At 47.9% G+C, this 16,229-nt stretch overlaps 1 protein-coding gene across 1 annotated transcript in view; it reads left to right on the forward strand.

The window, feature by feature from the left end:
• The window catches only part of chsy3 (chondroitin sulfate synthase 3), a 94,013-nt gene extending 85,259 nt beyond the window's left edge, over nt 1-8,754 (forward strand). Inside the window, exon 3 of the mRNA XM_062554189.1 lies at nt 6,731-8,754. Coding sequence (XP_062410173.1) covers nt 6,731-8,308 — 1,578 coding nt within the window. The 3' untranslated portion in view covers nt 8,309-8,754. The remainder of the gene's footprint in view (nt 1-6,730) is intronic.
• Nucleotides 8,755-16,229: the final 7,475 nt, after the last annotated feature.

The raw sequence follows: 16,229 nt of genomic DNA on the forward strand, positions 1-16,229 counted from the left end.
TTTGAAGGGTCCCATTTCTCCCACTATCACTATCTGAATGAGCTTATCACTGTCTGATATCTCCACGGCAGTCGAGTTCACACCAGACAGAGTAGTAATGAGCCATCACGATTGGGAAAATGGGCCAACAGATGCTCGTTACATTTCGTTAGTAAAATTAACATGAAAATATTCAAAGCAGTCTACTGAAAACCTACTGTTGTGACTCTGACTGAATGAATGGAAATTGAGGTGTGTCCTTGTTGTCCTAAATGACATAGAAACAGTGGGGTAGTTTGCAAGCTGCATCCAGTGTGTGTCTTCATAGATGCCACAAAATATTCAATTCGACCTCCTGGGATGTACTCGTGAACAAAGCCATCCACATTCAATTTAGTGCTGGAGCTTATTTTGAAGGAAGAGAGAGGTTTTTAAACATGTTTGGGGATTTAGTGATATTGATGTAATATTCCATCTTTATGGTCCAAATATGCTCAGCCAATTCCACACATTGATATTTGCTTGTAGAAAAATCTATGTCTCAAAGCTCCGTATCGAACACGTATATAAAAACACCATATAACATGAAATGATGTTTCGTATTTCCATTCATTGTGTGATTTTCACATCGGTTGTTATTTTTAGGCTGCATTTCCCACAAGCCAATGGATTTGTGATGTGGATAATCAGTTTGTGTCAGTGTGTGTATATCCATAAGCACTACACCAGATAGTGGCTCACGGCAGATGCATTTATGAGCACAATAGCTCAGCCCTGTAACTTCATCCTTTGATCTTGTTGGCTCCCATCAATAAGGTCAGGCTTGAAAAGACCTCTGTTGCTAAAGGACAGAAGCTAACCCTAATCTAACCTGGAACATGTTGCCTTGGCTTGAAAGTCACAGCCCTGGAGGAAACCATGATACAATATGCGCCGGCGCCCTGATTGAAAGTACCGCTTTGATGGGAATGTACAATGGTCTGTCTCTTGTGAATTCTATGGCCATACATTGATATTATGGTGAATGCCCTCAGTAGATCACGTAGCACCCGACTACACACATGCGTGTGCACACATGCACACACACACACACACTCAAACACACACACACACACACACACACACACACACACACACACACACACACACTGTACACACATATACACACACACACACACACACACACACACTGTACACACACACACGCACACACACAATCAAGGACTAAGGTAAATACACTAGAGAATGCTGACGGCTTCAATTATTCATCAAAATCGTGCCATCCTCCTGTTGTATTTCCATAGTCTGTTTGCCACATCTAATTTGGTGCGCCAGTGACAAAAAGACGAGTTAAAGGGAAAAAAGAACAGAGAGTGGGGAAGCATAATTGATGTCGCTGTGATTCCGCCTGCTGCGTTCCTGTCATCTCTGCATCCGCCATATGCTTCCAAGCCTCTGAGCCAGGGGGATATTGGGATGGGGAGGGTGGTGGTTGGGGCAGGGGGGGGGGGGGTCGAAAAAAAGATGCCAACAAAAACAAGTCCCAACTCTTCCTCCAGATTAATGCTCTCAGCCTTACTCACAGTCTTGCAGCCACTTCAGATGAACCCAGTCCTAGTCCTAGTCCTAGGATGCCAACAAAAACAAGTCCCAACTCCTCCTCCAGATCAATGCTCACTTACAGTCCTCCGACCACTGCAGACGGTCCTAATCCTTGTCCTAATTCACCATAATAAACGTTAATATAAACCACAACTCCGTGAACACGGAGCACTCGAACACACACAAGATCTGCGGGCTGAGAAACATGACTCACACACACACGCCCCTTTGCTCTCAGGCTCACACTGAGATGCACTGACACACAGACAGACTCAGACAGCAAACGCAAAAAACCTCGCTTTGCGCAACAGTGTTATTCTGGACGCCGCGGGCCGTCGGCTGTCCTGTCCAGTGCCTATAACCACAGGAGGGGAGACACACCACGCTGCTCCTCCATCAGCTTCAGCGTGTGTCTCCCTGAAGGGCGTGACAAGGTGGTGGCCGAGAGACTGTAGTAGATGCCTCTGAGGCGATGGATAGGCTGTTGAGGATGGGAAGATGAGGACTGCTGCAGAAGCCGACCCGGGGCGGCGTGCGCAGCACAAAACTGGTATTGATGTTTCCACTGGATCCCATGACCCGCAGTCAATAACCGGGCACTTTCAGAGTTCAGCCGAAGACTGTAGCTATTTATGATGATAGAGTGGAGACAGAAAGAAGGGCATTTTTGTTCGAAATGAATTAATAATATCAGTGTGTGTGTGTGTGTGTGTGTGTGTGTGTGTGTGTGTGTGTTGTGAAGGAGTCAAGAAGTAAACACGCGAGTCATGTGTGTTGGCAGCAGCTGGTCTAGATACACTCTCCATTAGGGTCAGTGTTCATAGAGGATTTTTATGCTCCCCTATCTGGGGTGTGGGGGATTATAGCTCTATCTCTCTCTCTCTCTCTCTCTCTCTCTCTCTCTCCCTCCCTCCCTTTCTCTCCGTGTGAGCGGCATGCTCTCAAGATTTGGAGAGCAGAGGATATTGATCGTTCAAGTAAAGTGGCTATTTGGCTGGGCTGTGAGCTGATTTTTGAGTATTTCCAGGATGTCTTTATATGCTGAAGGGTCTTGTCAACTTTTCCTCTTACACCAGAACATGGCTGATTGCAGAGAAAACACATTTCTCCTTGGAATGCATGACAGCATGTAATTTGATCAGCAAATTGTAGATTTCTGGGAACGTTGCGGGAACATTGCTCACTGTTGTTTTAAACAGCTGCTAACATTGTTTCTCGTACTTTACTGTGAGCCGACGCGAATGCGTATCTCCCCGTGTTCACTTCAAAGAGAGGTTCCAGAGGATGTCTGCTGTCCCATAATGCCTTTTGCATGTTTCCATGGTAATTGTGCGCAAGAGGCCATCAGCTGACCGGCCGGCGGGGTCTTGTAGATCAGGCTGTCATGTTTGTAGACGGTGTGCGGAAAGAAGGACTTGCAGAAGGACTCTAAACAGTAAGGCCTTTGTGTCCAAACACGAGCGGCCACGTCCACTCCACAGACACACCCATCCACAGAGACACACACACACACACACACACACACACACACACACACACACTGCCAGCTTCTAAATGAGTGCTGATCATGTGCTCCCAATGACTGAGGTGATTCTCCAGGGCCAGGAAAACTGTCTGCAAAAGAAAGAGAGAGAGAGAAAGAGAGAAAGAGACGGACAGAGCGAGAGCGAGAGAAAGAGAGAGACTTTGTCAAGGAGTTTTCCATGAAGTTATGTCGGTGAAACGGCGAATGAACCACAGCTGTTCCACCCTTCGGAGGTTCTGCGTCCCTCCGGGGGATGGAAACTTAGTTCTCATTTTCGTATCGAGGCGCTTTGAAACAAACGGAGGGCAAAAAAATTCAGAAGTGCAATAAAAGCCGAGGCAGTGATTGACATTTATTGTTCATAATGATGCTATAAATATACAATAAATCCTGATTACCAGTGGATAAAGCCGTGCCGCTCGTGTTTACTGAGTGCTTATGTATGTATTATGCATGAGATTGGGCCGACAGAAAGTGCATTCTTAAAAAAAAATAAAAACTTTGTAACTTAATTATCCGCACACTCCATTTCGAAATGTTCAAGTGGAAGATCAGGGCCATGTTCCTTTCACGTTTCTCCCACGTTAATTTAGGTCGCGCTTTTAGACATTCCTCCATTTTCGTTAAGGCTACAGATCTTTCTTTTCCATCTCAACTCCCCCGACCGCTTTATTTGTGCGTTTTTCTTCCTCTCATAACTGTCTGATTAGCGGGTTTTATTGTTTGGAGGGTTAAATGCGTTAAAGATGGAGGTTGTTAAGGGAGGCTGCCGGCCTCATCTGGCGCGGGACGAGAGACTGCGGCGACGGTCCTGGACGCGCAGTAAGCTCGGTCCCGCAGGAATGTGCTCGGTAACGTCTGGAACACCGGTGTGAAAATGAGCAACTCTCCCGTTGCCATGACTTCACTCACACGAGCAGACAGCTCAAAAAGAATAACACCTGCACAGATGAGAGAGAAGAGAGGGCAGGACAGAGAGAGAGAGAGAGGGAAAGAGAAAGAGAGGGGCAGGAAGAGAGAGAGAGAGGCAGAGAGAGAGAGTGACACAGAGAGAGAAAGAGAGGGAAAGAGAAAGAGAGGGGCAGGAAGAGAGAGAGGGAGGTGGAGGGGAGAGAGAGACAACGTAGTGAGGTGCATAGCAACAGAGACCTGTTTTCTGGCCTGCATCACTGCCAGTGTGGATAGAGTGTCACATCAATATAATGGACAGGAGTTGACAGCAGTGATACTGGCAGCAGCCTTACTTGACATCAGTTGTTTTGTTTTTGTACTCTTTTTCAAGTCAGAGACTTATTTGCTCCGCAGACAGTTGTTGACTCGTCTTCTAATGAGTGGTCCAATCCATTTGGTTATACGCTTTACTCTATGTGTGCTCTATTATAATTGTCATACATATGCGTAGACTTGATATGCATTACACACTTTTGCTCTCATCATCAAAAAATCGCTGATATAGAACTAATCTACAGTGAATGTGCAAAAACAAAAAACAGCTATTAACATTCAGTGGTCTCAGGAGAGTTATGGTATGAGTCCGTTTTCAGAAGCATGAGGTGAAATGTATAGAGCAATTAAGGATGCTACAGTACAATGGCTACAGCCACAACACAGGGGGTGGATACAAGCAAACAAGGACGGGGATATGGGACAACACTTCTACCCTGTCAGCACTATTACACGCTTACCTGAAAACACTTAATTGGGGAGATTATTGTCTTCATGTGAGGATCAGTGCGCTCAATAGGGCCTTGTTGTCTCTATCAGATGACCCATTGTTGCTGCTGTTCCTAAAAGCGAGGTCTGCTTTTTTTTGCTGAAAGACCAAAATGTGTGGTTAGCAGAAAAAAAAGAGAAAAAAAATCATTGCTGGTTACATCATGGGAGGTGTCCGGCGCCAAGACTCGCTGGTGGAGCACATGTTTCCAGTTTGCTAAACGTTTGATTGGGTCATCCGCCTTCCCCTCTGCCAGGAGCCTCCATTCAGGGCCTGTTTAAAATGCGAGGCTGCAAAAGTTTTTAATATCGTGTCTTTGAAGTTTAACAGCGGCTAATTAAAAAAGAAAGCTTTTGGCTACTTCGATAATAGAATCTGAATCTGGAGTTATGATATGCATATGGCGCGGTGCACCTGGACTATGACACGGGACGGCATGCGCGAGGCGAAACGAGCTCGCTAAAAAAGATGCCCTCTCGCAGGTCGCCATTAAAATGACTTCTTTTCCGAGCAATTAAATTGGCATGTGAGGCCCTCATCGAACGAGGGGGTTTGGGGGGAAAGGACGAGGGGAGGGAGGGAGGGAGGGAGGGAGGGGCACTTCACAGCCCCTCTCAGCTGTGAATGTCAAATTTCAGACACGGGTTGAGCCGCAGATAAGCACCTATCAGCAAGGTCTAATTAACAGCTCAATTAGTCCTGTCAAGACAGAGGGCAGGAGCGGAGACAATGGCTCAGTGGAGGGCCCAGATCGCCCAAACACTGAGCCAGTAAAGCGTGCGCTTGTAAACATGGCGTACGAATGCCAGTAACATTACTGTGCCCTCTCGTTTTCCCTCCCCTTATCACTCTCTCTCTCTCTCTCTTTCTCTCTCGCTGTCTCATTCTCTCTCTCTCTCGCTGTCTCTTTGTCTTTTGTTTTCCAAAATGAAGCCTTTAGTCAAAAGCCAGTTTATTGTGTACGGAATTGGGTTGCTTTGTCTGAAATATCAAACCTTGTTTGGATGACATACAAATCCTCCACTCGCCTTGGATGGAGAATGTACACAGACAAAGAGTGAGGACATAAGCTCAGGTTAATTGCCATTGTTTGTCCGCCTGCTCTCCTTAGCTGGCAATAATTGCTGATTTTCTTCCAGGGTTTTTTTCTTCTTCTTCCTCTTCTTTTCCTTTGATTAATTTGGCGTAGGCTCTGAAAGAAGCAGCTTGTTATTTTATTTAATTAAAATAATTTAAGCAACGGCTAAATAACTTGAGGGAATTAATTGCTCGCTCTCTTTCTCTCTGTGTGTGTGTGTCTCTCTCTCTCTGTCTCTCTCTCTCTGTCTCTCTCTCTCTCTCTCTCTCTCTCTCTCTCTTTCTCTCTCTCCCAAAGCAAGCACTGTTTCGCCACTGCCTCCTACTGCCTCTTTCCTCGCAATTACCTTAACTGTGCGCAATTAGTATTTTCTTTTTTCTATTTTGGGCCATCCTACGACTTAAAAGGTCTCTCGGGTGATGAACTCTCATTGGTTTTCGAGAGCCTCACAGTAGATCTGCTGTGTTTTGGAAGGGAATTGAAGGTGTTTGTCATAAATCCACTGATGCCTTCTCCCCCCGCTGTTCTGTCCAGTATCTGAAACAGCAGATGGCTGAAGGCTATTCTACTCATGAATGGGGGCAGTGGAAGTGGAAAGTAATTGTATGTGCTAATGTTGCCTCAGCCATTTAGTGCCTTAAACTACTTTTGTCTTGGCCCCCAGAGCCCTTTAAAGTGAAGGTCAATTTTAGTATTATCACACTAACAAGTCCATTATTGCAAGTAATACTAGTTTGTGTCAGACTACTTTATTTGTCCAGACTAAAACCATAAATATAACAGACAGTTTCTAACCTCTCTTTTCTCTCTCTCTCTCTGTCTGTGTGCACAGATGCAGCAGCTGTTCTACGAGAACTACGAGCACAACAAGAAGGGCTTCATCCAGGACCTGCACAACAGCAAGATCCACGACGCCATCACGCTGCACCCCAACAAGCGGCCCGCCTACCAGTACCGGCTGCACAGCTACATGCTCAGCCGGCAGATCTCGCAGCTGCGCTACCGCACCATCCAGCTGCACCGCGAGGGCGTCGCCATGAGCAAGCTGGGCGACGCCGAGGTGCAGCGGGAGGACCAGCAGCTGGGGGCGCCACCCTCCTACACGCGCTACCAGCCGGCGGAGCGCCGCGGCGTCATCGAGTGGGACTTCCTGACCGGCCGGCACCTGTACGCCACCGGCGAGAAGCAGATGCCCCGGCAGGGGCTCGGGAGCGTGCTGCGCGCGGCGCTGGAGGACACGGTCATGCAGGTGATGGAGATGATCAACGAGAACTCCAAGGCGCGCGGCCGCGTCATCGACTTCAAGGAGATCCAGTACGGCTACCGGCGCGTGGACCCGCTGCACGGCGCCGAGTACATCCTGGACCTGCTGCTGCTCTACAAGAAGCACAAGGGCCGCAAGGTGACGGTGCCCGTGCGCCGCCACGCCTACCTGCAGCAGTCCTTCAGCCGGCCGTTCTTCGCCGAGGCCGAGGAGCTGGACGCGGGCGAGCTGGCGGACGCCATCAACGCCGAGTCGCAGTCCTTCTCCTTCCTGTCCAACTCGCTCAAGATCTTCGCGCCGTTCCAGCTGCCCGAGGCGGCGCGGGAGCTGCGCGAGCGGGGCCAGAAGAAGGTCCACATCCTGGTGCCGCTGACCGGCCGCTACGACACCTTCGCGCGCTTCATGGACAACTTTGAGCGCACGTGCCTGCTGCCCAGCCAGAACGTCAAGCTGACGATCATCCTCGTGGACAACGACACCAACCAGGACCGCGAGAAGCACCTGGACCTCATCAAGGAGTTCCACAACAAGTACCCCAAGGGCGACCTGTCGGTCATCCCCATGACGGGCGACTTCTCCCGAGGCCTGGCCCTGGAGCTGGGCTCGTCGCTGCTGACCAACAACAGCCTGCTGTTCTTCTGCGACGTGGACCTGCTCTTCAACGCCGACGCGCTGCAGCGCTGCCGCGACAACGCCGTGCAGGGCAGCCAGGCCTACTTCCCCGTGGTCTTCAGCCAGTACGACCCCAAGATCGTCTACGCCGGGAACCCGCCGCCGTCGGACGACGCCAACTTCGTCTTCACCAAGAAGAGCGGCTTCTGGCGGGACTACGGCTTCGGCATCGCCTGCATCTTCAAGAGCGACCTGCAGCGCGCCGGGGGATTCGACACGTCCATCCAGGGCTGGGGCCTGGAGGACGTGGACCTCTTCACCAAGGTCATCAGCTCGGGCCTCAAGGCCTTCCGCAGCCAGGAGCCCGGCATCGTCCACGTGTACCACCCGGTCCACTGCGACGCCAACCTGGAGCCCAAGCAGTACAAGATGTGCCTGGGCTCGAAGGCGAGCACGTACGCGTCCACCATGCAGCTGGCCGAACTCTGGCTGGAGAAACACTTGGGCGTGGGCTACAACAGGACTTCTTCTTGATAGGCCCCGGGAGCTCTCCATCACTGTCATCAAGAGTTTACCTCAGTTCTGCATGAATCGGAGAGGAGAGAGAGAGAGAGAAAGAGAAAGAGAGATGGACCAATGTGTATGAGTGTGTGAGCAAATGTGTGTTTGTGTGTGTGTGTGTGTGTGTGTGTGGGTGGGTTTGGGAGGACTGTGTTGACTCGTTGCCAGTGCGTATATGTCCGCACAATGCCATGCTAAAGACAAGTGAATTTCAAAGGTACGTTCAGTCATTTTTTTTTTCAGTGCAATTTTTGCTGTCCCCCTGCCCTACAATTTTTGTTCCCCTCTTCTTATTCTTTATCTCTTTTTGTTTGGACTGACGGACACTTCTCTACAGCGTCTTCCAAAGGACATTGGTTTGCGCGGGCCTGTCAGCTCGCCTGTGCTTCAGACCTTGTGAATGAGACTGTGATATAACTGGTTTGGGAAGGGGAGGTGGGGGGGGGGTTAGGGCACGGGAGTGACTTGGAGGGATGGAGGGGGGGGGGGGGGGGGGGCGAGGGGGGTCATTCATCAGCGTCACCGTCTGAAGATTCTTTGACATCCTCAGGAGTGCATTCCCATCATGAGGCCCCAGGCAGTGAATGTGCGCCGTGGAGCCTTGTTGGGCTGGCCGTCCCATTGAAGTGCTCTTCATCGTCAGACATAAACACCCACAGAGATAATCACGATAATGTTAATAATAATGAGAATAACGATGTTTTGAGACGACGACGACGACGACGACGACGAGCAGCAACAGTGCTAAAATAATAATATGAATAATAATAATAATGTACTGAAAAGTACCACAAATGTGCTTTAAAGTCCCCTTGGAGGACACAGACTCTGAAAATATACTTTTTCTAATTTATACAAAGAAACGGTTTGGGTTTCGTCAGCAGTATTTTGTAAGGGTGTGAATTACTTTGATGATTGTATCTTTGTTTCTTGAGGGGGGAGGTTTTTTTGTCAGTGTTTCTTTTTTGTCGTTGTTTATTTGTTTGTTTTTGTTTTTGTTTTTCTGGCAATATCTGATGATAATGTTAAGGTACTGGCTACCGCCCAACATTTGCTGTGTTCTTGGTATCATTTTAAAGGTCCACGCTTCATTTTCTTTTGTGCTTGGGTGAACAAAAACATGTTTTCATTATTTTAGCTTTGTGGCTTTCAAGTGGTTCAGTTTGCTGGCAAGAACAACTAAGATATATTAAAATGGTTTATTTATAATGAAACCTTATTGAATGTAGTGTCTCAGTATCTGACTAACTCATATTTGAGATACCAAAGCACTATAAGATATGCACAATGGCAAGCCCTTCTGATTTCACAAAATATACTACTCTGCAGTGATAGAATAGTCCTCGGGATAAAAGCCCATTACTAATAATGAACACGAATGGAGACTGAAAGCAAAGATTATTTCTCTGACATTCTCAAACTACAAGCTAAGCTTTTGTCCTTTGGTCTTCTCAGAGATTCTGTTCATGCCTAATTGAGGAATCAACCTCTAATGAGCCATATTGACTGAAGACTGTCCCCAAAAAATATGCTCATCACACACTCCACTGCTAATGGTGCTGGTGGTCGGACGTTCTGTATGCAAGACTAGCAATAGCAATCAAACTCCAAATGCAAGAATAGCCATATTAATTGAGCTGTGTTTATCAATATAGGGCCAGGAATTACTGACTTTAAATTTCCCCAGTATCTCTTCGTTTTCAAACTTTACAGTTTTGAAAGCGTTCCAAAAAATGACTTTGAAAAATGATTGCATCGTATTAAGTAGGCCTCAAGGACGTGTTGTTTGCTTGGGTACTAAAATAGGAATATGAACTGAAGTGAGTTTGTTTATATTGAACTCGCGGCGAATAGCTTTAAGGCCTTCTGTGGCCATCGTATATCTCTGCTGCAGCTGAGGCAGATCTATTACAAAGATATTCCACTCTAAGGACAGACTTTGAAAAAAAGTTGTTCAAGAGCCTATAGACCCTATAGACTAAAAGCGACTTTGCCAGAACAACTGGAGTAATGGAATTTTGGATGAAATATTCTTTTTTTCCCGGCATACTCCGGTATCAGGCAGAGGAGCTTCATAGCAACCATGTCCGTACATACTCATGGGGGTGCAAAAACCGCGGTAACAAAGGGACAGCATACTCCTTCTACCTCAGGATTTCTCTGACCGATCGGCCAGATTAATTCACTGGAGAGCCCTTTTCTCTTTTACTCCAAGGCTGTAGCCAGAGACCGAACAGAGCAAATGCCAGAGAAGGCTGAAGCAGCCCCCCACACCACCCCACCCCCGAACCCCTGATTCACGCCTTCCTGAGTCATCACTGTTCCGCAACCAGCAGAGAGAGAGAGAGAGGATTAGAGGAAATCACCCTCTTTATTTTATGTGTGTGTCTGTGTGTGTGTGTATCTCTGTGTGTGTGTGTGTGTGTGTGTGTGTGTGTGTGTGTGTGTGTGTGTTTGTTTGCTTGTGTGCGGGCCATTGTATTGCCTCCCACTCTCCACCTGCACTGTGTCTCTTCAGCTGAAATCTCTTTGGCCTGGTTAACAGACAGAATCCAACGGACTCCATGTCCTACATAAGCTGAGCTCAGACATGAATTAATTCATTCAAGCCCCAATGGCCACATGTTCATAATAACAACAACCCCTTGTGTTGACATTCTCTGGTTGGTATAGATGCCCATTTGAATGCAGCCTCGCTGCAGAGACAGGCTATAGCAAGATATGACAGACTAGCCTAGCGAGCCTCACGTAGACTCATGCAGACAGATTTACTATCTCTCCGAGTCCTCCCACCTGTGTCACCCGCCTGTCTCTTCCCATTATTATGGTGTGATGCATGGCTCTGACATGTCACTGCAGTGGTGATGTAGGGCGCAGTAGATTATACACCTACATAGACTCGTGTCGGAGCATTGATTCTCCTAATTGCTAGCGTATAAACCACAGTGCTGGGCCTGAATGCAGTCACCTCGCACCTTTTTGCTGGTTATGATATGAGTCACATAAACCACTCAGGGATACTCAGGGATGTCGCAGCCAGCCAGACGGCCCAGGTGGCTAATAATAGGGTCTCTTTGTGTGGAGATGTAGCTTCAATTTACATTCATTTAGCAGGTATCCACAGGAGGCTGTTTTGCTTAAGCCCGAATGCTACAAATACTTATATCATCATTACAGGTGTTCATATGCAGTGTACTCTCAGGACTGCCAGCGAGACTCCTGGAGACAGTGCTCCTTCTAGTGGACAGCAGCGGTAATGCCTGTGCTGTGGGACTCCTCCATAGTCCCTCCATCGAGCCCATGTGATGTAACACTAACAAGTCAACATAATTAAAATGGCACAAATCCTCACCTGAGGTTCATTAAAAACAGACCAAGCAGACACCCAACTGTTCCCGTGGTGGCAGGAGTCATTTTAGAGGTCAGCCACGGCCAAAGTTCCCAATTATCTTTGCAGCGAAACTGTTCGGAGCCACATTGCTAGACTGTGATCAGTTGACACCACGGGGAGACCAGAGGTGTAGGCCTTGTTAAAGAGGGTAGCTTTGAAGGTGTGTGCTAAAGAGCCTTGGCATGCCTCTCCTCATGAATAAAACCTCATTTGGTGTGGAATAATGAGGGTATCGTTTCATAGATATACCCAGTCACCAGTTTTGGTTTGGTCACATGGACAAATAGAGAATGATGTTTGTGACTTGAATTGATGTTCCCAAACATGAGGATTTTAAATTGACTGTCAAGCATGCTGCTGTACCATTATACCTGCTGACTTAAAGGGATAGTTCGGATTTTAAGACACGAAGTTGTATGGGTTCCCTGTCAGCAACGTAGTGCATCAGCACTGACTTACCCCCGACAGCGTCCTGTGAGCCGAGATCCAGCCGGTTTTAGATCGTTTTTAATGCTGAAGAAAGTAGTCCGGCAAGTTTCTGGGGTCACGAAAGTAAAGTGTTTTTCTTCTCAAAACCATATGCTTTCAACAGAGTGATATATTTGCACCACAAAAACGTTGTCCAGGAACAATTCAAACCTCGTTATCACTTACTTATTTTTCGCGATTCCTATCACTGCGCGCTACTGACAGCTGGACAACGTTTTTGTGGTGCAAATATATCACTCTGTTGAACGCATATGGTTTTGAGAAGAAAAACACTTTACTTTCGTGACCCCAGAAACTTGCTGAAGAAAATAGTCCGGCATCAAAAACGATCAAAAACCGGCTGGATCTCGGCTCACAGGACGCTGTCGGGGGTAAGTCAGTGCTGATGCACTACGTTGCTGACAGGGAACCCATACAACTTCGTGTCTTAAAATCCGAACTATCCCTTTAAGAATGGCAATGTCAGTGTTGGGTCTGATGTCGGTTGCTTTCTGAGCAGGGTGCCAGCCCGGATCTGGGGTGGACCTGGCCCAGTGTCGTCTGGTGTGGGGTGGGTTGTTGATGTGCTAGCTGTAGCCTGAAGAGCAGGAATGTTGACATGCTGGGTTCAATGTCTCCGTTGAGGCATCACTGCCTGATGGAGAGTGCGACGCTCCAGACAACAGAACTTTGTATCTAATTAGGAATCCTTTCGGTCTACTTTTAAAGCACTTAGTCGGTAAACTGCACTAAGGACCCCATCAATCTTTCTGAGGTTATTTACAGTGATTAGGCCAATGCACCCCACTGTACTCAAGGGCAACCAGGGACTATTTGCATACCTGGGCACTGCAGAGGACAGCATGTGTGTGTGTGTGTGTGTGTGTGTGTGTGTGTGTGCGTGTGCGTGTGTGTGCGTGTGCGTGTGCGTGTGCGTGTGCGTGTGCGTGTGCGTGTGCGTGTGCGTGTGCGTGTGCGTGCGTGCGTGCGTGTGTGTGTGTGTGTGCGTGTGCGTGTGCATGTGTGTGTAGGTAAGGGGTGTATAGATGTTTTTTTGCCATATGGCAACAGAATTCCTGTCAGCCGGATGCGGATGTGCCCACACACACAACCGTTTCCATTAAACAGTTAAACGTTGCACTGAATTACTTCCTTTGGAAGCTCAGCCCAGTGGCAGAAGTTATCCATAAAGGTGCCAAATGAGCCTGCTGACCTTTGAAGGGGGGTGGGGGGGGGGGGGGGGATATTGATGGCATGGCACCTGGCCGGAGCATCTATCTACCTCCCCGGAGTGAAGGATCACCCTGCCTTATGCTTTTGGAAAAGGTCAATGACCAAACCTGAGATTCATGGGCTGATCGGGCATTGACAGCTGCGAGGCCAGGATGCAGGTGGAATGCGGCGAGATTGTACTCCCTCGGCTGGCAGGGTGTGACCCGGGTCCCCCGACATAATGGATGGCAATCTTTTGCTTATTTATTCTTGCCTCCTGGGCCCCGAGTGAGAGGTGTGTCTTTCTTCTTTCTTCTTCTCTCTCTCTCCCTCTCTTTTTCTTTTCTCTCTCTCTCTCTCTCCCTCTTCGTGTCACTCTCTCTCATGAGAGACGCAAGATGTTTCACATCGGCAGAGGAGGCTGCATTTTCAAGTCAGACAAGATGTCTCGCCTAAAAGGTGACAAAAGGGGGGACTTTTTGTGCATCAAAGAGACGTCCCATACAAATTTAAATTGGGGGGCACTTTTCAGAGGCTCCCAGCTCCTCTTTACCCCTTTCTTCCTCTTCTCTCTCTCACGCTCTCTCCTCTCTTTTTTTTTCTCTCTGACTCTCCAGCTCTCTTTCGTTCTTTTTGGCAGTTTGAATCGAGAGACAGGAAGAGCATCAAAGTTTAATGAATGGATCACATGACTTGCCACCTTCCTCTCACGCTGAGATACTGACACAGGCAAACTGCTTTGAATGCTAAACCGCAAGAACAAAAAGAATAGCGAATGGTGCACCAGCACTCTGCTGGCATCAAAAACCTCCCAAGGTCAACAGAGGAGCTCCAATTATACTGAAATTAAAGCTTCGCTCACATTGCCGAGTGCAAAAAGCTCTTAAACGGCCCACGGCTGTAGCTTGATGATGAATTTACTAAGTATGTGTACTAACACTCATGTTAATGAGTCTCATTTTCACGTGCCACAGGTTTGGCTACACATCAAAGCAGCCGTGAGACCTATATGTTGTTCCTAACGCACACATTAGTAATCATTAACACCTTGCAAGTGGTCTATTGGGAATATCTAGCCTTGCTTATCGGGGAAAGATTTCCTCTGATACAAGATGGCTATTGGTTTTAAGATGAGAGCGCCGTCACGGTGAGCCCCTTTTGTAATGTGTGCAGTTGTGCGTTAAATCTACTGGCTTAGTCCCCAATTCCTGAGGAGGATGAAGAGGGGATACGAGAGGCTTGACGCATATTTTCGACAGGTTGCAATCGATGTCACTTTTTAATTTTAATGGGAAGCCACTGAAAGACCATGGGGAATTATAGCCGCCTGCTAGGCTTTATTGTTTCCAAAGCAAAGCTTGTCTCATGTTTTCGATTTGTTATTACGGTGTTGGGATTGATTGTACTGGCTTAAAGCCTGGGATAACTAGAAAACAGCCTGTGAATGTGTTTGGGCCTCATAGCACTTGGTTTAAATCAAGACTAATACCAAGGCCAGTAATGGTAATTATATAGCTGATGTGGCTATTGGCAAAATTATAGTTTCACTTGAGCAGCTGGCTACAGTGTTGTCTTCATGTTAATGACATCTATTTAAAACGCATTATTGTACGATATTGTTCAATTAAGACAAAGCATACAAGCAACTGAGTTTGCCATTTGAATTCATTGCTAGCACATGAACTAACACAACAGCCCTCGCTGAGACCGCAGCATATCATTGCAAGAATAATTTTGTTAGTGTATAGGCAATATTCCCTCTCCTTCTGCATCCTCTCTGTCTCTCTCTGTTTTTATGTGTGTGTGTGTGTGTGTGTGTGTGTGAGCGAGAGAGAGAGAGAGAGAGAGAGAGAGAGAGAGAGAGAGAGAGAGAGAGAGAGAGAGAGAGAGAGAGAGTGTGTGTGTGTGTGTGTGTGTGTGAGCGAGAGAGAGAGAGAGAGAGAGAGAGAGAGAGAGAGAGAGAGTGTGTGTGTGTGTGTGTGTGTGTTTGTCCCCTTATTCGTGTAGCCTAGGACACTTCCTCTCCACAGTACAGTACCTCTGGCGGCAGCCCATTTGAATATGACACACAAACCGCCATCTCTGTGGAAGTGTGGAAGTGTCACCAGGGAAACCATGGTAACACAGCACCTACTGGTGTAATTAGGCTGGGCTGGTGGTGGGGGAAGAGAGCGAGAGGGAGACACAGAGACCCAGTCTGGAGGGCCCGCTGAGCTTCTGTCTCTCGGTGTCCCCGGTAAACACTGACATATTGTGTGTGTGTGTGTGTGTGTGTGTGTGTGTGTGTGTGGGAGGTGACCAGTGACCAGGTAGTGAGGTGGGGCAGGTATACAGGGGGTGCCGTGCTGGGTGAGGTTTGACAGTTGTGTGGGGGTTTATGCTGGAGGTTGGAAAAGACTAGAGGGCGTATGAGTGCTTCTCAGCCTGTCGTTTACGAAAAAGGGAGAAAGAGAGAGAGAGAGAGAGTGAGAGAGAGAGAGAGGTGGTGAAGAAGAGGAGGAGGAGGTGTGGAGATGAAGAGAGTGGCAGCTGGCCTTGGCTGAGAAGAGCAGCAGGAACGAGGGATGAATTAGTCAGAGAGAGAGATGAGCATTGCCACCGTGCGCTAATGGGGAGCCAGGGCTGCTGTGAGTGTGCGTGTGTGTGAGTGTGTGTGTGTGTGTGTGTGTGTGTGTGTGTGTGTGTGTGTGTTCGTGCGTGCGTGCTCGTGTGTGTGTGTGTGTGTGTGTGTGTGTGTGTGGGGGGGTATGAGGAAAAGTAGCAGGTTATGGCACCTAGAAGGTCACGCAGCGCAGGCTAACGCTGTGTGCTGATGCTGATGCT

The sequence above is a fragment of the Sardina pilchardus genome, chromosome 14 (assembly GCF_963854185.1).
Source record: "Sardina pilchardus chromosome 14, fSarPil1.1, whole genome shotgun sequence".
Classification (NCBI taxonomy): domain Eukaryota; kingdom Metazoa; phylum Chordata; class Actinopteri; order Clupeiformes; family Clupeidae; genus Sardina; species Sardina pilchardus.